Source organism: Accipiter gentilis, chromosome 22 (assembly GCF_929443795.1).
Source record: "Accipiter gentilis chromosome 22, bAccGen1.1, whole genome shotgun sequence".
NCBI lineage: Eukaryota > Metazoa > Chordata > Aves > Accipitriformes > Accipitridae > Astur > Astur gentilis.
In genome coordinates this window covers 19,933,499-19,959,176 of record NC_064901.1, presented here as the reverse complement: position 1 = coordinate 19,959,176, position 25,678 = coordinate 19,933,499, and the positions used below count along the sequence as shown (strand labels likewise).

At 40.9% G+C, this 25,678-nt stretch overlaps 1 protein-coding gene across 6 annotated transcripts; it reads right to left on the bottom strand.

The window, feature by feature from the left end:
- Window positions 1–824: 824 nt before the first annotated feature.
- On the bottom strand, window positions 825–25,491 carry EXD1 (exonuclease 3'-5' domain containing 1). Of its 6 annotated transcripts, none has more exons than XM_049825261.1 (12): window positions 25,308–25,491; window positions 24,695–24,763; window positions 23,625–23,676; window positions 21,961–22,088; window positions 20,062–20,129; window positions 18,711–18,797; window positions 17,499–17,603; window positions 17,293–17,373; window positions 13,016–13,162; window positions 10,022–10,213; window positions 7,307–7,355; window positions 2,580–2,775 (listed from the first exon to the last, which is right to left on the bottom strand). In XM_049825261.1, exons 1-12 carry the CDS (start codon window positions 25,432–25,434, stop codon window positions 2,681–2,683), a joined length of 1,200 nt encoding a protein of 399 aa, XP_049681218.1. In that variant the 5' UTR covers window positions 25,435–25,491; the 3' UTR covers window positions 2,580–2,680. The 6 variants fall into 6 exon arrangements, 5 of the variants coding, with proteins under 5 accessions (XP_049681213.1, XP_049681218.1, XP_049681216.1 ...); XR_007509130.1 differs by having other exon boundaries at window positions 2,749–2,775; window positions 7,307–7,818; XM_049825256.1 differs by lacking the exon at window positions 7,307–7,355 and having other exon boundaries at window positions 825–2,775.
- Between the last annotated feature and the right edge of the window lie 187 nt (window positions 25,492–25,678).

Here is a 25,678-nt window from a genome sequence, read left to right as displayed (position 1 = left end):
ACTACAACCAGCGCTTAACGTCATTTAAGAAGTTGACATGATTTTGTCACTACCAAGGTTAGAAAACTGGAGTGCTAGCACCCAGCAGCGTGATGCGTTATCACTTAAAGAAAAAAAAAACTATCCTTTTTCTCCTTTAAGAAAATTGTCGTTTTCAATCTTGCGCATCAATGACTGATGACTCCATTCCAGTCTGTTTCTTTTCTTTATGCTGTTCCCACAAGACAACAGAGGAAAGCTGCAGCCATGCTTACCCAGGAAGGTTTTGCGACTTAAAGCAACGTAGTGGCACGGATGCAGTTAACTGTCAAGTCCCTGTCTGAAAATCCTCACTCCATTACGGTCCAGTTCCAGTCAGAGATTTACTTCTCAGAAGAGGCTGGGAATGTAGCTCAGCCTCTTAATGAGAAGGGTGCCTTTAGCAATTTGTATCCTGCACAGAGGCACTCGACAACTCTTCTGCGTCCCAGACTTGAAGGCTTCACATCCTACCTCCTCTTCCTCGCCTCCTTCTGTGACCTGATATAAGGTTATTTTCTCTCTCCCTCTCCTAATAGGACTGGATGGACCCAGATGATTTCAGTTGTGGAAATATAATGTAAGTGCTCTTGAGCCATCTCTGGCTTGGAAGAGCCTGCATGTTCCACACCATACCTTACTGATGTGTGATAACACATCACTTCTTGGAAGAATCTTGCTCCGGATGAATGATGATGTGAGTTCCAGTGCTGGAGAGGGGCTCAGTCCACTGCCAGCATCTCCTAGCAGACCAAATGAAATACGGACTCAATTTGTAAGACAAACTTGTTTCAAGCCTGCTTTATTTTTCTAAAGTGAACTAAGACAAAGGAACTATTCAGTTTGATTACAGAATACTGTTAAGGGTTTAAAAAAAAAAAAATGTACAAAATGTACTGACAAAAAGAAAGCCTTGGAAGTTTTTCTGCTGATTTTTCTGCCACTCCCAGAAGCGAGCAAGTCCTATCTATAGTTTGAAAAAAGAGACCTATTTAAATACTGCTGGTCTAGTACTCTTCATAGAGAGAAAAAAACAAACACACACCAAAACACATTTCCCCTAACGATATTTAGAAGAAATGCACACAGATGCATCATAAGCATCTAGTCACACCAATTTACATCCAAAGAAAAATGGCTCAAACAGGTATGTACTCACATGCAGACGTCCTGTCCCTTGCAACCTGACATCATTACTCTTTAACATTTGCAGCCCGATGCCCAGATTGTTCTTAGGCTGCAGTCTGGTTGGGACAGTGACCGTTACCTCTTCCATTCTTCCCTATTTCATGTTGTTCATCAGCGTTCACTGATCCTCATAGCCACAACCCTGAGAACAAAACCTTCCTTATGCTTAAGGTGCTCCCCACCCTGTGTGAAGCATTTGAATAGCAAAATATGCAATATTTTTTATGTATTTCAAAAGCAAAGAATTTTCAACAGTCCTGTGCTTGCAAGTCAAATATAGCCATAGGCCAAAAAAATGTCCCAAGACTCAGCTATGTCCCATGTTAATTTTGTCATGTGGGAGAGTACTACAATCAGTTGGAGGGGCTTTACTTTCAGTGAACACCAGCCACAGCAAGTATACTGGAAATAAACTAGTTTTGCCTTTATATCTTATTTTGCTTGGGAGGGGGGGGGGGGGGGGGGAAGAGTGCTATACATCTTTTAAACTAATTTAACTGGTTTTTCCTCCCCTTTATACACACTTGTCTATATGCACACCACATTAGTGTTACAGCCTTATCTACACGAGTTTGAAACAGCAGTGCTGACAATGGTGGCGTGCAACTTTCAGCAGGAAGCTTCTTTTCTCAGTTAGCCTAAAATAACTCTGACTTGGCAGAAAAATCCTTTTTATCTGTACACCTCTCTGCTGTTTTTGCCAGCATAGCGATTCATTAGGGTGTGATCTTTTTCACTCTCCTATGAAAGACTGTTGTATAGCTATGCCAAGAGACTTATCCATATATAAACCAAGCCCACATGGGTTGACCAAAAGGTTTTTAAGTTTTTCCAAGCAAACCCTTTCTAATCTCAATGAAAAGGCATCTTATAAGCTCCCCTGTTTACATATCTGGATTGAATGAGAGTTTTACATACCTGCAACAGGTAACAAAAGAACCAATACAGTTTAAGACACTGGTCTGGTAACAATGCAAGAAAAACAAAAGTCACTGTTTTGAAATCAAAAATAGCTCTTGAAAAAAAATGGATCTCAAATATAGATCTCAAGAAGAACAGTCAGATAAAGAAGGAATTTCCTTCAAAAGAAAGCCCATCATTCTTTCCATTCAGCAATGGGTTTACCTGTCATTGTAAAGAAAGGAGCTTTTGTTTGACACTTCTGCATGGGGAATAGCCCCTTTTTTCATTTGGATGTCTTCAAATACCCAGTCTAAGCTCATCAAGTCACCTGTATCAGAAATTAGATTCGTGCAGCCAGCTTGAGGTCAGTTTAAGGTTCTTCCACAGATTTACCACTTCGTTTTGATTTTCAAGCTTTTCTTGACAAAGTACATCCTGATTGTAGAAGGATGTAATTTGAGACACAGCTTTATTTGTGGGAAAGCAATCCCCATCATCTCTGTAGTTGCCATCCTTCTGTGGATCGTTTCCCTCTTTTAATTCCATGGCTGGTCTGATCAAAAGACCATCCTCATTCATTCTGTAGTCTTTTATTGCTTTCTCCCTTCGTAGCTTCTGGATGTCTGCCAGCTGACGCAGCTCCTCTGGCAGCTCCATGCAAATGGGCTGATAAGGAAAAAAAGAAAAGAAACAGAAAAGAAATCAGATCAATACATATGCATATGCATGCTCTACTTTTGTTAGTACCAGGTACGAGCTCCCTCTGTAATTAGCCAACCAAACAGAACAACGTCTCTCATTAGTTCTGTGGAATATATCGACTACCTGCTTACACAAACAATACTTCAGCGGAAAAAAAGTCCCCCCATGCTCCTTCTTTTAAAGGCAACCCAAAGGGAAAAATATTAGACTTGCATTTATTATTTACTCCTTTATCATGAAGATCTTCAAGATGTAATACTTCACATATGGGTTTTAGATATCTCCTGAGAAACCTTTTGCACTATGAAGGTGTTGTAAGCCCCCTGAAGAGGCATAACCAGTTCATGTTTGCTTGCAGGAGCTGCTGCAAAGGCAGCTTTCCCAGCTTTTCATTTAAAATAATAATAGATGGTATTCTATCCTATGGGTAAGGAAAAACCTTATGTAGAAAAAGCCAACATAGTTAACAAATCAACGAAACAGCTGCTTAGGAAGTACGGAAAAGGAGATACACTCCTTGATTTGGTCCTGAGAACTGCATGGGACGTTGTTGAAAATACTACATTCAAGGATCTGCTTCTTAACAAGGACTGCAATGCTCACCATCTTTCTAGGAACAACAAAAAAATCCATGGTTGCGTTCAGCTGTAGAAAGGGGAATTGCACAAATAAGGAAGCTTGAAAAAAGTAGTAAGAGGCCAACAAGCAAATTTAGTCCTAGCAGGTAGCATGGAGACAACTTCAAGACAACATACAAGCAGTATAGAGTAAACATTACCTAACAGCAAAAGATCACAGAAAGAGTGAAAGGAAATTGGCAGGACTACAGGTTAGGGGAATGGAGACAATGAAGTAAGCATCCTTCAGGAAAGCAAAGCCACACCTAAGTGAAGAAAATAGTAAGGATGAAGTTACAGAAAAAAACGAAGGGCAGGCCAGAATAATTTTATTAATATTTAACAAAAACATAACAGAACTATTAAAAAAAAATTCTGTAAACATCAGAGGAGCACAAAATGTCAACCATGCTGCAGGGCTAAGTGATGATCAGAATATAGAAGCAGCGTGGTAAAACCCACATTTTTTTTCTCTTCTACATTCAGAATGAAAAAAAAGTGCAGATTCCCATATCAAAAACATTCATTATGTACCCAGAATCTGTTTCAGGTTGTCCCATAAATACTTAATACCAATACTTGAAATACAAACAGCAAGGTGGATTTCACCCCAAATTCCTGAACAGCGGAAAATGAAAAAGCTGAACTAGCAACTATAGTATCTTGCTTAAAACCTGCCTTGACACCCAGGGATTGGAAGATGGTAAACGTTTACAGCTTCCAGGTAAGATACAGGAGGCAACATGCTGGCAAGTCAGATGTCTGTGTGAGCATACTGGTAGAAACACTAAGAACAGAATGAGTGGATATACAGATGTGATGCACTGGAAAAGAGTTACCAGAGCATTTGTAAAGGGAAGCCATGCCTCACAAACCTACGTCTAGAAGTTTGCACACCCAGAGGAAGGCTAAATAATTCAGACAGGATTAAAGAAAAAAAGCAGAGCAAGCACTTACTTGAAACACCCCACCTTCAGTTCTGTTTAACCGGAAGAATGTACATCCAGCTTCCTAACTCCTACAGTATCCTACAGTGACAGGTAATCCACGGCCTAAACCATTTAAAGCTAAATTGCATGAAAATTCAGGCTGTATGTTCATAAAGATTAATATGCATTGCGTGCAGTCCCAATTCACCTGCCAATTAGGAAAACTTACGGTTTGGGCATGCAATTATATTTAGACAGAGAACAGAGTTTCTGCCATCACGTGTCATGAATGTGTTATCTGGTATTATATACTGCACTGCACTGCACTCTACCTACTGCAGCTTTACCTTAAGTGAATAGGGAAATCAACTCTGCTGCATAGGGATGTGCAACTCCCCTATGGTACCAGAGCTCTCCTTGTGAACTGTCACCACTTCAACAAGAAAACACTGCACTTCCAGGAGAACACTTGCTTCTTTACAGTGATGGGTTCCCAAGCTGCATTGCTGCTTTGAATTTTAAGTCCTAAACATCAGAATGCAGCTGCATTTCCAAGTACCTAACAACACACTATATGAATCTACAAGGAGAGTTAGAAATTTAGCACATAGAGCTCCTTCACTAGCTCTTTTCTAGTGACAGAGCAGACATAGAAACCCATTTCACTTGATGTCTGCATCCACAAGAACAATTACTCCTGGTAGACAGTTATTGCTGAGAAAGCAGGAAACTGCAGAGACCTTCAGGGTGGGAAGTTTGCGCTGAGTTCTCCCCCTCAGCGGTAAAGAAGATTATCAGTTTGAGAAGATGCTGAAGAGGGAAGTTGAGGGTTTTGATAATGAAGTGCTGGGGATTAGAGGTTACTGTTTTCCATCTGGTTTGTGTGTAAAAAGTCAGTTGCTTAAGAGGGAGTGTCCACTCCCTCCTAAAGGAGTAGTTGAGAAGACTCAACTACTACTTGCAGGTGATGACACAAGAAACCACAGAGAGTGTCAACATACATTTCCCAAACTGTCAGGGTCAATGAGATGCCTTTCCTTTTCTTTTTTTTTTTTTTTTTTTCTTTTTTTCTCCATTTTCTTCTTCATTCTCTTTTCCCAGTACTACATCAACAAGGGTACTGCATTATCATTTTTGGCTGCTGTGGACCACTGGCAATACTTTACTGTTGCTAGCAACTGCTAGGATGCATGACACCCATCTTTTCTGCAACTCTTTCCTGAAGGATGCTCTAATCCATGGAGTTGCATCCTGCCACCTTGACAGCATGTCTCCCACCTGGCATACCGCCTCATGGGCCAGCTCCTCAGTACATCTTCTGTTAACCGGCAAAACAACTATCAAATGACAAAAGAATGTGTTTGGCTCTCCAGAAGCAAGGTTGAAGTCTTGCTGGAAGGGCTGCCCACTGGCTAACCATAAGGACTCTGTTCCTTTGCTATTTCCAGCAAAACATCTGAAAGATCAAGGGGAAGAAAAGATGGCTGAAACCTCAGGTGAAACCAGGACTACCACCAGTGACTGCTGCAATTGCTCATGAGAATTATGACATCCAAGTCAAAGACTCAAACGCACTATTTGCATGAAATACATATATGCTGCTTGCTCTGCTCTTACTAGTTTATTGCCTTTACAGCAATAAACTGTCATCAATCTCCATTTCTACCCACTTACCCATGGCCTCTGTTCCCATCACATTATTTATGAAAACTTAAGCAAAGGGAAAGTACAAGCTTCTGTCAAAATAAGCTGGAACAAAACAAAACCCCCATTGGTTATGCATGTTCAAGAAACAAGGCAAAATTAGACACAGGTAAATGCAATTATACATGTCTGAAATCGAGCACTCCTGAATACATTGAAGGCCACAAGGATGATCTGACCCTTGTAGGAGCTGTGCATTTAGCCATAAAATTATTCTTGTATTCTGCCACTAATGGGGGCCTGTCAGAGCATGCAGAAACTTCTCACTGAGCAACAAGGGATGCAAGTGGAAAACTGACTGCAGAGACCAGGCATACAGAGCCCAAGGAAGGATGGTGACAATTACATTCATCAGTCTTATTCACACCTGTCTTTCCTCAACTGTCAGTGGAGGCAGTGATTCATTAGGGCAAGTGAACAGGCTTGGCTTTTAATCCATGATTATGCATATCCACTTTTCCTTGCTGCTATTTCCAGGAGGAAAAAAACCAGGGTCTGGTCCAGATCTGCTCCCAGAGGCTGAACCCCCTGATTCAACAAGAGAAGGAGAGAGTAGGTAACTGGCCCAATAGTCATTATTCAACATTATTGGTCATTACTCAGCATTATTCAATTCACAGGCAACCTCAGACTGGAAAACCAAAGCATTTTTTTCACCAAATATATCCCGATACTGTTATTACACACAAAAGCTGTTGGCATTATGAACTTCTGGATATGGCAGTGACCCAGGAAAGATTAGGAGGATGCTACCCATGCTAGTCCAAGCTCAAGTTCAATGTTGTAAACCCTGATCCAGAAGCTGACATTCAACGTGTGACAGGTGGAGATTGGAAAGAATGTGGCTACGTATTCCATTCATCTTCAGTGCTTCATTTTTAACGAAGTCTCACAATTGAAACTGTGTCTGTATCTGTATACTTGTTTTGCAAAGTAGTTTACATGGGAGTGTCGTAAGTTTGGGGGAATGGGAGAAGGAAAAAAAAAAAATTCTTCTGTGTGACATGATGACACTCAATAAGATCAGAAGGAAAAAGAGCAGGTCAGGGAAGCACGGCTCTGTTCATTGCTCTAGTCAGGTACGACATACTCAAACACCTTTGTAGCCCAGCGACACAACAGAAGGCATTTCTACATAACTAACTTTCCCTTTGTCAAAAGGCTGAAGACCTGGTGGTTCTGTTCAGAGAGCACAATCCAAGAACTAAAACAGAACAGAGAAGGGCCTAGAAGAGGCTTCCTTACCTGGAGTGATGGAAGTTAGTTTCCAGATCAGATCATCTTCTCCAAGTGCCTGTAAATCAAAGAGGCCATGGTAACTTGGAGACTCTCTTGCCTAGTGGCTTTCACTCCCACAAGTTTCAGGTAAAGTCTTGATGTACCACAGATGGTTCCTGCTCACTCAGGAATTATGTCCACCTTCCAATTTAGGAGCTGAAGTAGTGCGAGATATCTTTATGTCCCTGGAGCATTTATTGTCTTTGGCTTTGCTGCAGTCCTGCTTCAGCAACAGAGGCCTCTCTTCCAGTTCTCCAGCATAGAGAGAGCATAGTAGGTAACATATTTCAGATTTCCAAAATGTTTCCCTGGCATGGGTATTTACTTCAGAATCCAAGAAGATCATTACTTCTGCTGAAGTAGTGTTGGAACTGCACCAGATCATGCGTGGAGAACACAGTCATCAAGCATAGGGACTCCAGTGTTGCTGTTGTTGGAGACCAGCTCCAAGGTGAAGTCAAGTTCATTGTACCAGACTGCTGTTCGCCAAGGGTCCAAAGTGGAGCATGAGTGTAAATTGTAACTGGTCAGTGTAAAAAGTAAAATAGTCCAATAAAAGCATTTTCCAGGTAAGTTTCAACTGTAGCTCCACAAAGTGCACAGATGGCATAACAAAGACCTTAATGATGGATAAGCTTTACTTCTAAGTATCTATGAAAAGGCACTAGAATAAATAGGGGGGGGGGAGGGATGTAGGTATCTTGACTGTTACTTCATTCTGAGAATCAGATTTGAATAAAGGCTTTTTGATTCAGGGAATTAATACAGACTCAGCGAGAAAACCTAGAAGTTGCATTAAGACAACTTTTTTTTCTTCCCCCCCCCCCCCCCTTTTTTTTTTCCTTAAAACAGATTTAGCTGAACTCATCAACTTGCAAATTTTCCCTTAACGTTAACTTTGTTTACTTACTCAGTGAAGAAACTGAATTAAGAGACCAGATTTAACTAAACCAAACTCTGTATTTGGAGTTTAAATATGTATTGCAAGCAAATTTTAAATAAAGTAGAAGCAACTTTCATTTGTGTTTCTTCTTGCAAGATGTAGAAACAACAGAAAATGATTAACAGTGAAATGATGGTGAAAATGGCTACTTTTACTAGCCATAGGACAAGATTTCTAAAGCAACTGCAGGAAGTATGATTATCAGATGTGATATTAAATAAATCTTCAAAATGCCATTTGAAATGCTCAGGATCAGATTAATTCCTTTGCTAATCTTATAGAATAAATGGATTTACAAAAGGATTGGCTTCAGCAACCCGAGTACCACTTTAAAAAAATTCTACAAACAAATAGCCCAACGCAAAACAGCATTTATACTCTTTTCACTTTAACAGACTGTTCTTTTCCCTTGTGTCATGCCTACTTTTGCATGCATTTCACATTGGAAATTCAGATGTCAAGCTCATTTTTTTCCATGAACTATGAACAACCTTCTTTTTTTGGCAGCTCTCCTCTAAAAAGAAAAAGTTTTCAGATATGACCTCTTCTCTTCCATCTGTGAAGCAACTATGACCTCTTGTGGTTATCTAAACTAATCTCCTCCTAAATCCTCAATAATGGGATTTACTGCTCTGAGCTCTTAAGTAATTCCCAAAGGATTCAAGTCTGTGCTTGATTGCTTTGTTAAACCAGGGCAAAGAAAAAGACAATTTCTCCCATTAAGATAGACCTGCATTCTCTTTTCCTAATAAATATTTCAGACATTTACAACTGCAAAAATGAGGCGATAACAGGCTTTAATCATGTTAGTTCAGTCTCTTTGTGATGAATGGAGATGTCTAACTATTCATTTTTCACCCAAATTTAATACCTGCAACATCTTACATTGAGAAGATAGGAAAAGACCACACCAATACCACTGCGTGTTTGGTTTGCATGGACCTCTTGTTTCCATTAGTGCAGGAAGGCAAGCTCCTTAACCAAAACTCTCATTCCCCCTACCCCGCTTTAAAAATTAACAAGCAATTACAGAAGTGTCCACCATACAAGAGCCACTCCAAGGTATCTGGGCATGCAATACTACTGGTTCTATGTAACCAAATGTAACCAAAGAGGAACAGTGTTACCTGACCTATTTTTATTTTTTTTTTTAAGATAACACAGGTGAGAATAAATTAGGATGACAAGAGAACTCAGAGATGCTTTCACAGAAATAAAAAGCTTTGGCCAGCAAGCAACAACATTACTCAGAAACAGCCAGTATATGCAAAATAGCAGTAAAGATGACAGAACAGGGGGAAAATAGAACAAGATTTAGGGACTAAATGCTCTTACCAAAACAAAGCAACTCTGGCAGCTCCAGGTACCAACAATCCACAACTGCCTGTCCCTCTTCATGCCCTTGCACATACACAGCCTCTAGTGAGCCCAGAGGTTCTCAGTCTCAGATGAGAGAGAACAGATGGCACATGTGCCTGTGCCCACGCCTTAACAGCTGCAGCTCATCATCCACAATACTAACTTGAGGTGGATTTGTGCTAATAGACCGACATAAAATGCAGCTAGGTAGATGCAGACACCATCACTTCTGCTGCTGCACACAGAAAACAAAGTATGTGCCATAAAGTAGGGTGTACAGTTGCAGAAAAGGAAGCTGCTATAGCTAAGTCCTCCGGAGTTTATCCATTAGAACCCTAGATCAAATCACTAACCACAGAAACAAGCAAACATATTCCTACCTTTGTGCTCCCAAGGTGATCTCCAGACCCAGTCCGATAAGCATTTAAATAACCACATACTACAGTTGTTAGGTCAGACATCAAGTTATCCATTAGAGATGAGTGGAGCAGCAGAAGGTACATAGCCTTCAGAGCAAGGGCTTTAAGCAGAGGAGCTGGAAAAGGTCTCAAGAACCATATGTCAGGATTCTCCTGTGTATCCCAATGCAAATAAAAACAGTTATTTAAGTAGCAAAAATGATAACAAGCTTTTCATCACATTCTTCTGCAGTTTACAACCTATATCCCAATGCTGATCTCTAGTTTCAGTGCTACTGAATGCTTGCAGCTTCTAAGGCCATCTGTGTACAAGCCTGGGGATGTTAGAGAAGAGTGAATTTTGGAGGAGGGATTGCTTCTTCAAAAAATCCCCAAACAAACCAAAAACCAACGCACACCTATTCCTGCATTTAATGCTAGGTTCTCTCTCACCCGTCTCTGAAACTAGGCTGGATTCCTAAGAGCTGAGCTGAAAGATTTAAAGGGAAAAAACCCCTCCCATCAAGGGAGGCAGGGAAGCAGCTGGGGATAGTAACATCTTCAGCCATCACAACTGGAACCAGAAGATGATGAAAATAAGCCCCAGTTAAGCTGCATGACCACAATATCCTGAGCAAAACTGTCTGTCACTATAGAGTGGCTTACAGTGGTATACTTACTACCTACGTATTATACATTTTCCACTTTTAGTCTTCAGACCAATAGGAGGATTTGGTCTGGTAAACAAGGCAGGCATGTTGTAATTTGGCTTAGATTTACCATACAGAATTCTCTAAATTGAAATTTTGAGAGACACTATTGGAATTCCAAAACGTGTATAAAAATAAAGCTATATTCAAATTAGAGGTTTCACTGAGTAGCTATTATAGCAATATCAAATAACATTTAATCCAGGTTTTCAAGAAAGACTTTAAGTCTATGAACAGGCAGTAAAAAACCACTCAGATTTACTCAGGAAGTTACAAAACCGGTATAAAGGAAGGAAAAATGCTCTGGCAGGAAAAAGATTGTTCCTATCCAGCCAAGAAATCCTGCCTATATAGTCAGGTCTCATTAGGTATCTAGTTCCCATATTTAATAGCTTCTTTGGAAGTCTCCCCCCCTAAAAAAAAAATAGCAAGGTCAGGTGATTAAAAACCCAGCAAAATGATGCCACAACTGGCACTAGCATATTTATATACTATTTATTTAACTATTTTGATACCCTTCTATGATAAAGTCACTTGCCTAGAGGATGAAGGGAAGGCAATGTGTGTAGTTTTTCTGGATTTTAGTAAGGCTTTTGATACTGTCCCTCACAGCATCTTTCTGGACAAGTGGTCCAACTGTGGGATGAACAGGTTCATGGTGTGCTGGGTGAACAACTGGCTGAAGGGCAGAGCTCAAAGTGTTGTAGTGAATGGGACTACACCTGGCTGGTGACCGGTCACCAGTGGTGTTCCTCAGGGTTCAATTCTAGGGCCAGTTCTGTTCAATATATTTATCAGCGCTCTGGATGCAGGAGTCGAATGCACCATTAGCAAGTTTGCTGATGATGCCAAACTAGGAGGTGCTATTGACTCTTTTGAGAGACAAGAAGCCTTGCAGAGGGATCTAGATAGATTGGACCATTGAGCTATGATTAATGGGATGAAATTTAACAAGTTGAAACACTGCACCTAGGATGGAGTAACACTGAGCATGAGTATAAATTAGGAGAGGAGTGGCTAGACAGCAGCCCTGCAGAAAGGGATCTGGGTGTGCTGGTTGACAGCAGGCTCAATAGGAGTGAGCATTGTGCCCTGGCAGCCCAGAGGGCAAACCCCATCCTGGGATGCATCAAACACGGCATAACCAGCCAGTCAAAAGAGGTGATTATCCTGCTGTATTCAGTGTTGGTGCAGCCTCACCTGGAGTACTGTGTGCAGTTCTGGGCACCACAACTTAAGAAGGATGTGAAGGACCTTGAATGCGTCCAGAGGAGGGCAATAAAGCTGGTGAAAGGGCTGGAAGACATGTCCTATGAGGAGCGGCTGAGGACTTTAAGTTTGTCTAGTTTGGAGAAAAGGAGGCTGAGGGGTGACCTCATTGCTCTTTACAGCTTCCTGAGGAGGTGAAGTGGAGAGGGAGGTGCTGATCTCTTCTCCCTGGTATCCAGTGACAGGACACATGGGAATGGTTCAAAGCTGCACCAGGGAAGGTTTAGATTGGACATTAGGAAGCATTTCTTTACCAAGAGGGCGGTCAAACACTGGAACAGGCTTTCTAGAGAGGTGGTCAATGCCCCAAGCCTGTCAGTGTTTAAGGGGCATTTGGACAATGCCCTTAATAACATGCTTTAACTTGGTCAGCCCTGAATTGGTCAGGCAGTTGGACTAGATGATCTTTGTAGGTCCCTTCCAACTGAAGTAGTCTATTCTATTTATCAAGCTTACATTCCCCAGATCTTAGGAGCTCCTGGCCCATTAATTTTTCCCTTGCTTGTCCCCATCTGAAAGATTAACAAAAGTAAGGACAATAGAGAATAATGATTTGGCAAATGCCGCTGAACTGAACAAGTGAAAAAAAAAAAATCACTACTCTAATTTTTTCATTCTAATAGTGCTGGCAATAAAAGTTTCCTCTTTCCCTATTTGACTCAGGATTCATTTTAATGAACTTGTTCTGTTGGAACTAGGTTTCAGAATTAGTCAAACATATTAAGATATCCAGAACATTTTTTACCCGAGTTATATATATATCATCTATTGTACAAGCTTTGTGGTTCTTCAAAACCTCAATTTCAAATAAGCTATTAGGAAATACCAGCATAAGCACTGATGCCAACTAGAGCAGTGTTACAAAATGTCCTTAACGACAGCAATTTGACCACTGTATAGCGCCATGCTCTTAAAAAAAACTGACAGCAACATCTCAAGATGGGCAAAGCACAGCTCACAACTGAATCTTTGGAAGGTGCCTCACTGAATCACTCACTGAAGCCATCTGCTGCCTGCACTTCATGATGGCATCATCCCATTTGGAAGGTATCTTCAAGTGCTGCATCAAACACTCCTGTAACGTGCAGACATGATGCGGAAAGAAGCCACCTGTTGCCATGGAGAACTGCAGAGCATCAGCAACCTGTGATGGAAGGGATCAATATGCCATGACCAGTGTTTGTTAACCCAAGGCAAAGAATGTGGAGGTTTGACAGTGGGGATGCATATTAGAAGTAAAGTATGCTGCAAACAAATTAATCCTCGTTTTGACTGTGTACAGTTGCAGAGCTAGTAATCTGACTCCTTAAAGCTGTTAAGTCACATAAAAGATTAAATTAAGTTTTAATAATGACTTATATAAGTTATATGTTGCATTAGTCTAAGGCTCCTTCTAGCCCAGCACTCTTGCCTCCAGACAGCAGGTGGTTAGGAGCAATATCAGAAGAGAGTAAACATACAGTGCTACTTCCCCAGGATACTTACGGTTTTGCCTTTTACCTAAAACCTGAAATAGTGATGCAATGTAAGGAAAACATGATGCAAGAATATGTAAGTTGTCAAAAACCTTTTGCCTAAAACCTTATTTTTCCAGTAAGACTTGTCTTTGACAGCATACAGAGCCAGAAAGGAAGCAAACAACAGCCTCCAGCAGCAACTGCATGGCATGGTGTTTGCTTGTTTTTCATCCTGGTTTCATCCCTTTTACCCTTTTGCAGTAAGAGCAGGAACAGCCCTGAGTCTTGTCCCTAGCCAGAGAACACAAAGATGAGTGGGACTATTGCAACAGGTGCAGAGAGAAGACAACAGAAAAGGGAAGCCTGGAAGAGAGTCCACTCACCAGGGCAATGGAGAGGAAAAAATAAAAAGCCTGCATCCACACTCAAAATCTGAGACTGAGCTATCTGTCATTACAACAACCTATCCTTCAGACTTCCTCTGCTACTCAAAAGCCCAGATTCCCACTCTGGTCCCCTGAAATCCCCACTGACCTCTCATAGTCCTTTTCTCGTTACTACTCTCTCCTAAGAAACCTTGAGCCAGCACTCAATACAAGCATCCACAATCCAACCAACAAAACCATGAGCTTACAGGCCAGCCCAGTTTTACTGCAAGGGTTACAGCTAAAGCCACTGTTTGTACTGTTCCACCATATACTGCCCATGTGCTACCTAGATCAGACCACGTAGTAGCTGGCAGCACCAGCTCAGCCCCTGCAATAGTGACTGCAGAATTTTAACTGACCTCTTCTGGCCTCTTATAGTAAGGGTAAATTCCAAGACCAAACCCCCATTCCTAACTTGCCTATAAAGTCTTTGTGGGGGGTGTGTGTGTGTGGAAATATCTCTTCCTGTCCAATAGCAAAGGCAAACAAGCTGGTATGATTTATTAATAACTAAAGCTGCCTCTAAGGCATCAGCTAAATAGCTAACTGCTACCTTCGCTGGGAATGAAGCCATGCATTGGCTAAGCCTACCAGAAGAAAGTGCTAAGCCAATCCATTTACTGAATTTTCAAGGAATAAAAGATTGTATGAAGGTATTATGAAGAAAATGCAAAATGTTAGAGCATCACAAGTAGAACAAGCCATCTTGGACTAAGGAGAGGAATGTCCAACCTCCTGCGCTCTGTGGTAGGACAAAGAATCTAGGACTGCCTATATTTCTGCTAAGATGACTACATTGGTACAGTTTGAAGAAGTCTACAACGACCAGCTGAAAACTGGCAGGAAACATACCTAGAGAAATGAACTGCAACAATTCAAACTGATGAGTTCACTGAAGAGAAGAAAATGGAGAAGATCCAGGTAAAGCTCACCTTCACTGGATTATAAGCACAAATCACCAGGTGACAAGGAAGTTTCCATCATTTATTACTCAACAGTCTTTTGTATTGTACTTCTGACCACTAAAGCCTTCTCTGGCTTTTCACTCTCAGTGGCCAAATGCAGATGAAGAGGAACCTCAGGAAAGACCTTCTCGAGCAATCAGTTACTTTTACTCAAAGTCAAAACAAAGATGACGTTCAAATCTATGGAAATATATTCCATTCTTCTAGATGGTTAGAGAGAGAGTTTCTAGTAAAAAAAAATTCAATGCTTTCCAAACAAGGAGAGAAAAGACTTAAATATTTAAACAAAAATGAAAGCATCTTTGCGATCAATATTCATAAAAAGTCTAATCTAAATGAACAAGGTTATAGAATAAACTTGCCCACAATGAAAACAATTTTTTTAACTTTCACTATGAAAAATCTTTGTCCAAAGTCATTGCATGCTAATGGCGTGGATTCAAGGGCAGAAAAACTACAGCATCCTAAAGAGTAGTGTATGTGCATTGATCTGTGGAATCAGACAGCAACCGTGACTTCTTCACTTGTACATTTTACAATTAAAACTTGCATGGACCTCTGTCTTATGGAAAGTCTCAAGCTGTCAAATTTTCTTTATTCTTTCAGCACATACCTCTAGGAAGAATTGTATTATTTCTTTTGGTAGTACACAGATACACAACCAACAACATTTTATAATAGGCAGGGATTTCAGAGTGTGAGAATGCTCTAGCCTCATGATGCAACATAGAAGTGTCCCAGAAGGCAATGTTAGGGATGTAAGCACTGACAACAGTCAATTGCCTGCTCACTATGCAGCTTTTTAGGCTGCTATAGCCCAACAGGGACACCCCCCTGCCCTCACCAAGGCAGTCAAATGTGAAATAGCAGTATCAGACTTCCACAAACATTATCACTGAAATACTTCCAGGTGATGCTTAAGTACTATAAGAACATCTATGCGAAAGACACTGAAAATCAGAAACCTTTCACTGCCATCCTCTACATGTTGTGTTAATCATATTAAGTTAGTTATTGCAAGGAATAAACAGTTGCAGCAACTGGCCAAAACCTGGGATAAATAACACTTTTCAAATTATGCAGGTGGGATCCCATCTAAACCAGAGTTCTTCATTCCATTGCTGTGTTTTTTAAGCAGAGTCTCACTTATGCACACAGCCTGTTCCAACTGTAGCAACACTGGGAAGCTGTCTCTAAGAAGTGCTTCACAAAAAGTACCTATGAGAGTTTGCTCAGAGGTATCTCCCAGTTATTTGCTCCAGCAGTACACAGTAGAAGACAAGACAGCTTAATTCCACAATATCAGGTACCCTGAAGGGTAGCCAAAACCAGACTACCTCACTAGCTTGCTTACATTAGAAGTAGGATTCAGGCCAACGAATCAGAGTAATTGAATCTCAGCCTAGAGATCTATCAGTGCAAGAAAAGCATGCATGTCAGCTCATACCAAGACAACAGAACAATGAGTGCAACTCCATGTACCTTAGACCTTACGGTGGATAGTTCGCATTAGTTACTTCCACTGTAGTGGTTACATGTTCTAGACAGTACAGTTGGGAGCACTGGTGGGAATTTTCATCCCAACCTTTTTCTTGCAGTCAAGACTTAACACTGACTGATATTTGACCTGTAATGGAATGACATAATCTTTAGGGACAAAAGGCCAAACTAAGATACGAAAGAGACCAAGAGAAACCTCTGCTGTATGCAGCTTACTACATAGACCAGATTAGGGCTTTGAAGAGTTACTATAGGCAGTCACATCTATGACATGAAAAGTCAGTATATAGGCAAGGACAAGTCACACATAACTATGTGTAACATATCCATGCCCATTATGAAAGATCATAGCCATTATTTTATTTTCTTCTCTCTCAAAAGGCTCTAATTCTCCTGTTAGTCACACAAGATTAACTACCACAACTACGAGGGCCAGCACCAGCTAAAACAGATTTTTGTGGTAACCTGGCCTGTTCTCTCACTTCCACCACTGCTTTTATTAGCAGGTGCTTCCCAGTGCAAGATACCTGTAGTGTGAATCCGTTTCTATACTTGTGAAAGGGGCAGAAAGTATAACAAAGAATTTAAAGCACAAGCCAGCCTAGCTCCTGTTTAAGTCACAGTGGCCTCAGGCTGAGCCAAGTTTAATCAAGATCAGTTAATGCATCTTTAAAAAAACACATTAAACTTGCTGCTAATATTAGAAATTAACTACCTTCTAAAATAAGTCTACACAAGACTCTAAATAACACTATCAGCCTTGTCTGCTAGTTCTTTTTAGCTAGAACAAAACCACTACATTTACATGGTTCAACAACTATCACATTCTAGCAATGTTAAACCTTCTCTTAGAGAATGCCCTGAACAAGGCTGAAGTTTCTCTTGTTTAAACATTTGTTCCCAGCCAGAATATCTGAATGGTACCTGTGTATCAAAGACATTGAAGAGAAGGACACCATACTGGTGAAACAGGCAGTCTGAGATCCAGCGGCAGTCATGCATTACCTGAAGCAAGAAAGAACTGTCAGACAAATATGTGTCCAACTGCAACTTTTTTGGTGCAGACAGATCATTATATATGTATACGACCTCTGCGACCACAAATGTCCTCACGCACCCTGTACCCTTACCTTCAAGATGTTTTTATCTTCCAGCACCATTTGTAATCCATTTTTGAAAGCCTGAGGTCCCAGAAGGAAGATATCAAATAGAAAAATACGGCTCTTTGTTGCTATCTACAACAAATTCAGTTGCAGTGAAAATAAGTGAGGGACAGAAGAACAAAGGATTTGAAAGTAGGAGAGAATGCACTGTTACCCACAAGCCATAAACTCCCATGTACAGGCTTATGTTGGGCACAGCAGATTTAGTTTCCTCAACACAAATTCATAAACAAGTTTTGTTTTTTCCAGAGATGCTCAGAGACTCTCACAATAATTAGAAAGAATGACCCAGTAGTCTACTACATGCAGTTAAATACAGCATTTTGAGACATAGCAAGAGCAAACCCTATGCACAGTACTTAAAATAAATTCCTACACCTATTATAGTGACATTTTTAAAGAACCACTTCCAACAAAATTCTTGTGCCCATGACATTCCTTTCATTGTCAAAGACCACTACCAAAGAAATAAAGGACATCATTTTCCATCCTAGCATTTCAAACAGGATATAAAATTTAGGTTTTGCCTGTGTTCAAATTCATAATGGTTTAACAAAAGCTGTTATTTGAAAGCAATTTAGCCATACCAAAGCAGACATTTTGTGGACACTTACTTCTGCATAAACGAGTTAAGTTTAAAGCATGAACTCCCACACAAGTTTTTGCTTTGGATAAACACACTCACTTTTAAACCTATTTAAAAATAAACTAAGACAATTTTATGCTAACATATTAAGCTATTCTCCTTTCTGTCCCTTCCTTTTCAGATGCTGATACTATGACAGCTAATTAAGACACTGTATCATCTTTAGATGGATTTTACTCCTTCAATTATATTGTCATTGTGATTAGGTCTTGCAGTTTTTCAATAAGTAACAGCTGTACTAGTGTAGTACCTCTATCTGTATACAAGTATATAAAGATGGCAAGCCAACTATGGTACGTTGTTAGATACAAATGTATAAATTACATACAAGTTTAGTAATTATTATATTGCCTTATAATGACATAATTCCTTCCGTAACAGGTCTTTTATGAAATACCTGATCTGTCTTGAAGAATATCATATCCCTTACCAAAACAGTTATGTGAGCAAGTCTTAAACACAGGCTAATCCCCAAATCTTTCTCAGTTATGCCTCTGTTCAGTGGCATATTTTGGGAAATACCTGCCTCTTACCTCAAGCCATGAGAGTTTTCCATGACGACACAAATTAACACCGTCTCCTGCTACACTGACAACACACTGCTGTTTTAGGTGCAGCACCTAATGAAAATAAAATAGGGATAAAATAAATAGTGTCAGAGAACGACAGGCAGAAGGACAAATAGTAAAACCGCGATTTTTCTGGACATAATCCATATTTAAAAAGATAAATACAGATCAAAACCACAATGAATCTCAGATATATAGCAATCCAAGAGAAACCGACACAGTATCAGTCCAGTTACAGACAGACAGCTGGAAATTCCACAACTAGAAACATTAATGATAGGTTTAGCAGAGATTATGGATAACTAAAGAATATAGACTCCCCTGGATCTCCTCCCAAGAAATTCTCCTAAGTAAGTTGTAGGAACTTCTTTAAGATCACATAAAGAAGGTGTTCCTTTCAGATGAAAAGGAGAACTCATTTTCTAAGGTATAAAAGAAAAACCTGTTACTCTCAAAGACACAGAAGCTTTCAGACAATTAAGATAAAGCAACCTGTAATGCACATGTAACACAAGAGTAGAAGGCATAAACAGAAATAAAAAAGCCAGCTGCTTTTTCAAGCAACAGTTAGATTCCTCTGTAAGCAGGGAAATCTCTTCCTGTGGGGGAAGAGCTTCTTCCTCTGTATGTGCAATAGATTTACCATAATAAGAGCCCAAATCCCAACAGATGTTATTGCAAGACAAAATGGCATGGAGAACCTACAGTATTGCTGGTCTAATTCAGGATCTAAAAAATACTATTAAATTTAATAAGAAATCTACCATTGGCTGCAAGTTCTGAAACAAAGCCTTTCTATCAAGTCTGCTTATGTTATTATACATGATTTAAGAGAAGGTGGTCCAGGCATGTCTGGCGTTCCAAACACCTACAAAACAACATGATCAATTCCCTCTCCAAATGCCAACAAATCCTCATGTTTTTCCCTTCCTAAACAAAATAATTGTTCACTAAATAGTGATACTGGTCTTTCACCTCAGATACTGGTGATACAGAGTCTGAAAACAGCAACCAACACACACTGATACAGATTCACATCCACCCACTACAAACTCACATACATTGCACTCTCTCCCTGCGTATATGCACACTTTAAATATACTTTGATGCCACCAGAGATACCATTTCTACTTAACTTAAAGAAGCCAGTTACTACCTATCACTCAAATTTCACTGCAGTCTGCAAAAGTGATTTCCAGTATAAGACGTCACGAAGCAGTGCTCACAATCCTGCCGCTTAACGGATCTACTGACAATTAGAAAGAACAGGCTTAGAAGTCACATACACTGCATAAGAGCTTTCATTAGTACTTACTGCTGAGCCAAATTTCTGCTGAAAAGAATCAACAACTGTGTACTCCACATTCTCTTCTACCTTCTCCTCTAAAAGAAAGACAGAAAAAAAAAATAAAATCATTAGATGCTTCCTCTGCTTGAATGAACTTTTGTCATGGTTTAACTCCAGCTGGCAACTAAGCACCACACAGCCACTCACTTCTCTCACAGTGGGATGGGGGAGAGAATCAGAAGGGTAAAAGTGAGAAAACTCGTGAGCTGAGATAAAAGCAGTTTAACAGGTAAAGCAAAAGCTTTATGCACACACAAGCAAAGCAAAACAAGGAATTCATTCACTACTTCCCATCAGCAGGCAGGTGTTCAGCCATCTCCAGGAAAGCAGGGCTCCATCACACCTAACAGTTACTTGGGAAGACAAAATGCCATCACTCCGAACATCCCCCTGCCTTCCTCCTCCTTCCCTCAGCTTTATATGCTGAGCATGACGTCCTATGGTATGGAATATCCCTTTGGTCTGTTGGGGTCAGCTGTCCCAGCTGTGCCCCTTCCCAACTTCTTGTGCACCCCCAGCCTGCTCGCTGGTGGCGTGGGGTGAGAAGCAGAAAAGGCCTTGACACTGTGTAAGCACTGCGCAGCAGTAACGAAAGCATCCCTACGTTATCTACACTGTTTTCAGCATAAATCCAAAACATAGCCCCAGAGCAGCTACTGTGAAGAAAATTAACTCTATCCCAGTGAAAACCAGCACAACTTTGCACAAGGCATATATTTTAGTTGTATAATCACTCTACTTTTCTGGTTTAGCTGTTCAGTTCTTCCCCCTCTACTTCCTGAACATACCCAAACAGATTACTGAACTGACTGATTCAGATGTGTACAGTTTAGAGCATGACCCAAAATTCTGTTTTTTTGACAGAAAAACTGGCTGTTTAAAAGTGAGTTGCAGCATTACTTTTTGTCACTATGATACATAAAGGAAACACACAAAAAAGCACCCTAATGCCCAGGATTGTCCAGGGAAGGAAAAAGATTGTGACAAAACTAACAGACAGTGACACCACAGAACATGGACAGCTGAGTGATCAAAGGGACAAAGAGAATTTAAGCCAGATTTTAATATTTTTTAACACCTGCTTAACAACATCCAATGAACAGGTACAGAAGGGTTCTCTTAAAGATTCTCCCTTCTCTTTAGGTAAGATGCAAATGTTAATAATATGCATCCATGATAACGCAAGGACAATCCTCTAAACTCCAAAATAACAGTCAATTGAAAGATCATAAGAACAAATTTTTAAAGGGTCTCCCAGATCATATCAAGCCTTGCTCATTTTCTTCCCCACTAAGTAGGTAAACGCAGCTAACCTTCCTTTAGCCTATACAGGTCCTGCACTTTTGTCACGGCTCTACGAGAACAAAATAAGCTGATCACATTTTGGATCTGTACCTGTATATGTGTATAGAGCAAGTACTGCACAACCAAATCAATGCAAGCATGTGATAGGCAGCACAGAACCAAAGAGCAACAGTCTTATTGAGCTTTGAGTTATCTATCATGCCACATACATTTCAGGAACGATTATAAGATTAAAACAATTACCAGAGAGGAATGCTCACTGGCTGAAGCACTTCAGTTTCTCCAAAAGACCAGTTGTGCTGCTCAGCCACTTTTACAGTTGATGAGAGCTGCAGGATAAACACTCTGGAAAGCAGATGAGTTTCCTTCTGGTACTGTTAATGTATCTGCAGGCAAAGAGCATATCTGCAGATAATGTGCTCTGTACCTATCTTTCTGTGACCATTGTTCCTTCAGAACACATCCTGTTTTGATACAGGCAAATCAAGAGATCAGTCTCTGGGAAAGATGTTGTCTGACAAAGACAAACTAACTACATTGCTTGACTAATATCCACATTACCTGAGAGGGAGTATTTTAAGCTGTTTGAGGCTCTGAGCTGGCTCTCTTGGGAAAAGCAAGAAGTCCATAGGCCACAATCTGCTGGTCCTGTGTCTGCTTGTTTGCTCCCTTCAACAGCTGAAGTGCACCTGCACAAGCAAGGCAACCGTACATAGCACAGAAGTCAAAATATTACACATTCTATCAGCACGGACATTTTAATAAAGAAAATTATTTCATCCAATGCCATCTACCTGTGTCCAGACAATGAACTGCTGCACGTGAAGCACCTTCCTAATCCAATATGCATGATTCTTAAAGAAGATCTTGAAGCTACCCAACAGTAAGCTTATTTTGCACAAAAGGACCTTTATTTCAGGTAAAATTTCACACTTATTCTGAAAGTGAAAGGTGAAGGCAGAACCTGAACACATTTACTGCAAAGGTCAGCAACAGTTTCAAGGGAAGAAAGAGCTCAAAGTACAAAGAATGAAGTACCTGACCTGAGCCCAAGAACAGATATTTAAATTGCATGGTAAGTCTTTACACTGAATCAATAATATTTGATCCATTAGTTACTGTAATTGGAGGGTGATTTTACAAGTTCGCCAATACATAAAAGAGTTACGTCTACTAAAACTTTACTGTAGTCAAACAGAAGTTATCAAATCAAATAAAAGCACCAGAAGAAAAAAAAAAGAGTTAGTAAACATTCACCTGACTGAAAGATGTCACATATAAGATGCTTAATTTCTATGACAGGACAGTCTGTCAAGAATACTTCACTGGAAAATATGACTTACTAATATAAATTTCCTTATATTGACATAAGAACATTCCATTATGATTATAGAGCTCCAATCACGTGCATCTCTATCTCAATAGAATAAAACATAAAAACTCCTTTCTGATCAGCCTTAAGATGTAGCTGAAGAATCTTGTATCTAAAATTGTATTTAAAGGATTAACACAGGGATCTGCTACCGAGGTGAGCATACTCTAGTATGTGTTAACATAGGCTTACTCAACAGGGAGAAAGAAGACAAGACAGCAGCAAGCAAGAAGACTGCTGCTAATCACAATTTTATGTGTTTTTTAACTATATTTTATGGACTATTCAGTAGACAGCACTGCATTCTACTTAAGAGAAAGAATAAACTATTCAAATGTGGTCTTCTGATGAGACTCAAAGCAAAGCCATCTAGGAGCATGGGTCTGCATGAGTTTGAAACATATTTTTACCAGCTTCCCAAAGTCACATTTACATATGTTTTGAGAGCATCTGTATAAACCTAACCTGCCCTGTGCAATTGTCCTGGAACTGTTCCACCACAGAAGAAAAGCTCATAGAAATCCTCCCTAAAACCACAAGCTGATAAGAAAACAAACCAAGCAAATTCTTCTACCTAGGAACGCTAGTGAGTGAGAAGAAAAGAAGAAAAAAAAAAAAGAAGGAAAAAGCAAAAAGCAAGAGAGAGAAATTGTAAGCAATAGCTTGGAAGAACCTTTTACACAGTGAAAGTCTTCCACTCACTGCCTTGTTCACCCCCTTAGAGCAGAGAAATACAAACCTGGCACAGCTGAGTCTGAATATCAGTATTATATTAAATATAAGTGGCGGCTCCCTTAGCAAGCACATCCCACCCCTTCTCCTACCGTGAAAGGAAGGAAACATTTCAACGTACTCGGAGAGCATTGTTGTTCCCTTCCCTGAATCTGGTTCATCCAGCAATTCCACTGCAATAGAAACAAACAATTTATACTCTAGTGCTGACAAGCAACTTTTTGACACTTGTTATCTCCCCAAAAAAGGAGATACTAACCAATACTAACCACCATAGGACACAGCCATACATATAAAAAAAGAAATTTAACTCAAAGTATAGTTTAAATATTTTTAAATTCACTCTGATGTACAAATCTATATAAAATAACTTACACTGGTAGCGTAGATAAGGTGTATTTCAGAACTCCAGCATTTAAACAAGACTAACGACTTAGCATCCCACCAAAACAAAAGTCAGTATTGAACTACGACTAATTACAGACTATTACATATACAGTAAAGTAGGTATAAGGAAAAAGGTAGAATGGAGACAGTTAATCACTTGATAAGTCTAAATAGCTGCCTTCTAGCTATCTCCCCCTCAGCACTTTGCTCCTTGTCCCCAAGCAAAGCAGATGCCAAGAGAAATGCACAGGACCTTTATACACTAGAAATGGTTTTCTTAAATAATCCCATATTCTTATCACTACTGAATCACAGAAAGTGGGTCAGATAAACAGACCATTTAATAGAGATGCTTTTGCCTGTGTGAGTAAAAGCAAAACCAAGTTAACTAGAACTTTAAGCAATTTAACTTCCCAGCAGACTGCATTAGTGAAAGTCTTGCATGTATATGAACATACACAAATGAATGTAACTTGCCTTCAGGGGGCACGCTTATCTCAACCGATTACCTTTGGAGTGGTTACTTTCATTAGTGGTCTTATTGGACTTTATTCATTATTTAACTAATAAGCTTTCATGCAGTACAGTCACAAGACCCTCACAAAGCGGGGAATTATTCTTATTTCACTGATAGATAATTGGGGAACAAAAGTTGTGCGATTTATACAAAATCCTAAATCCTACTGATTTTAGAAGATGTGCAACTGAAGAATCCAGCAGAGTGAGCAAAAAATGGGATTTAAAATGCTGAACTAAAAGTGGGCATGATCCCTGTGCCCCAAACTGCAGCAAGAAAAGCCTCACCGTTGACTATTTCATGGCCAAAAAACATCTTTACTCCTGGAGAGCTTCTGCCAGTTTCTAAGTTCTTCACTGAAATGAGGGAGAGGAAGGAAATACAGACATACATCAAGCTCTACAGTTTGGGGTAAAAGCTTATCATCTGCAGAACAAAGCAAGACCATAGGACCGGGCAGCAGTAGTAACTAGGGGGAAAAAAAAGAATTAAAAAAATCAGCCAATGGGTTATTTTACGTGACAGCTCTTTTGCTCTACAGAAGAGGGTTTCCATAAGACGACCGCGCACCGAGTAGGGCACAACTCAGGGCCGCTACACCTACACGGTCTCACAGCTGAGAGCACAGGCAGGTGCTGCTAACTCCTACTTTACGTTTTCTTCGTCCCAGGGCCCGTTTTGCCTCACGGAAAGCACCCGCGGACACGCTCGGCGTGTCAGCCTTCCCACGCCAGCGGTGACGAAGCGTCCACCGCCGAGCCAGGCGCCCGTTCTCCAGCTCCCTTCCCTCAGCGACCGGGCTCACGGCGCCGGGCCGGCCCGCGCCCCTCCCGCTCCCCCTCACAAGCTGAGGCGACGCGGCGCGGCGCGGCCCTGCCCGCCGCCGCCGCCGCCGCCGACCTGTCCGCAGGAGGAGGCTCCGGTCGGGGTTCACGTGCTGCAGCACTCCCTGGAAGACGCCGCATTTTAAGGTGATTTTAACGGTTCTCCCCACAATGGCACCGAAGCGCTCGCTGCTGAGGGCCATACGGCTGCTCGGGACGGCGGGAACGAGGCTCCCCCAGCCAGACACCTGCGGCACACGGCAAGGGAGGCCCCGCCCACGCCCCGGGGGCGGAGCCATCGGAGCCCGCACCCAATCACGGAAGGGAAATTTCCGGAGGGCGGCCAGAGCCGCCCCGCCCGGCTGGGAGCAGTAGGCCCGCCTCTGCCTCGGCTGTAATGGCCGCCGAGGGATGATGACGCCTGCGCCTTTGGCAGGGCGTGCTGCG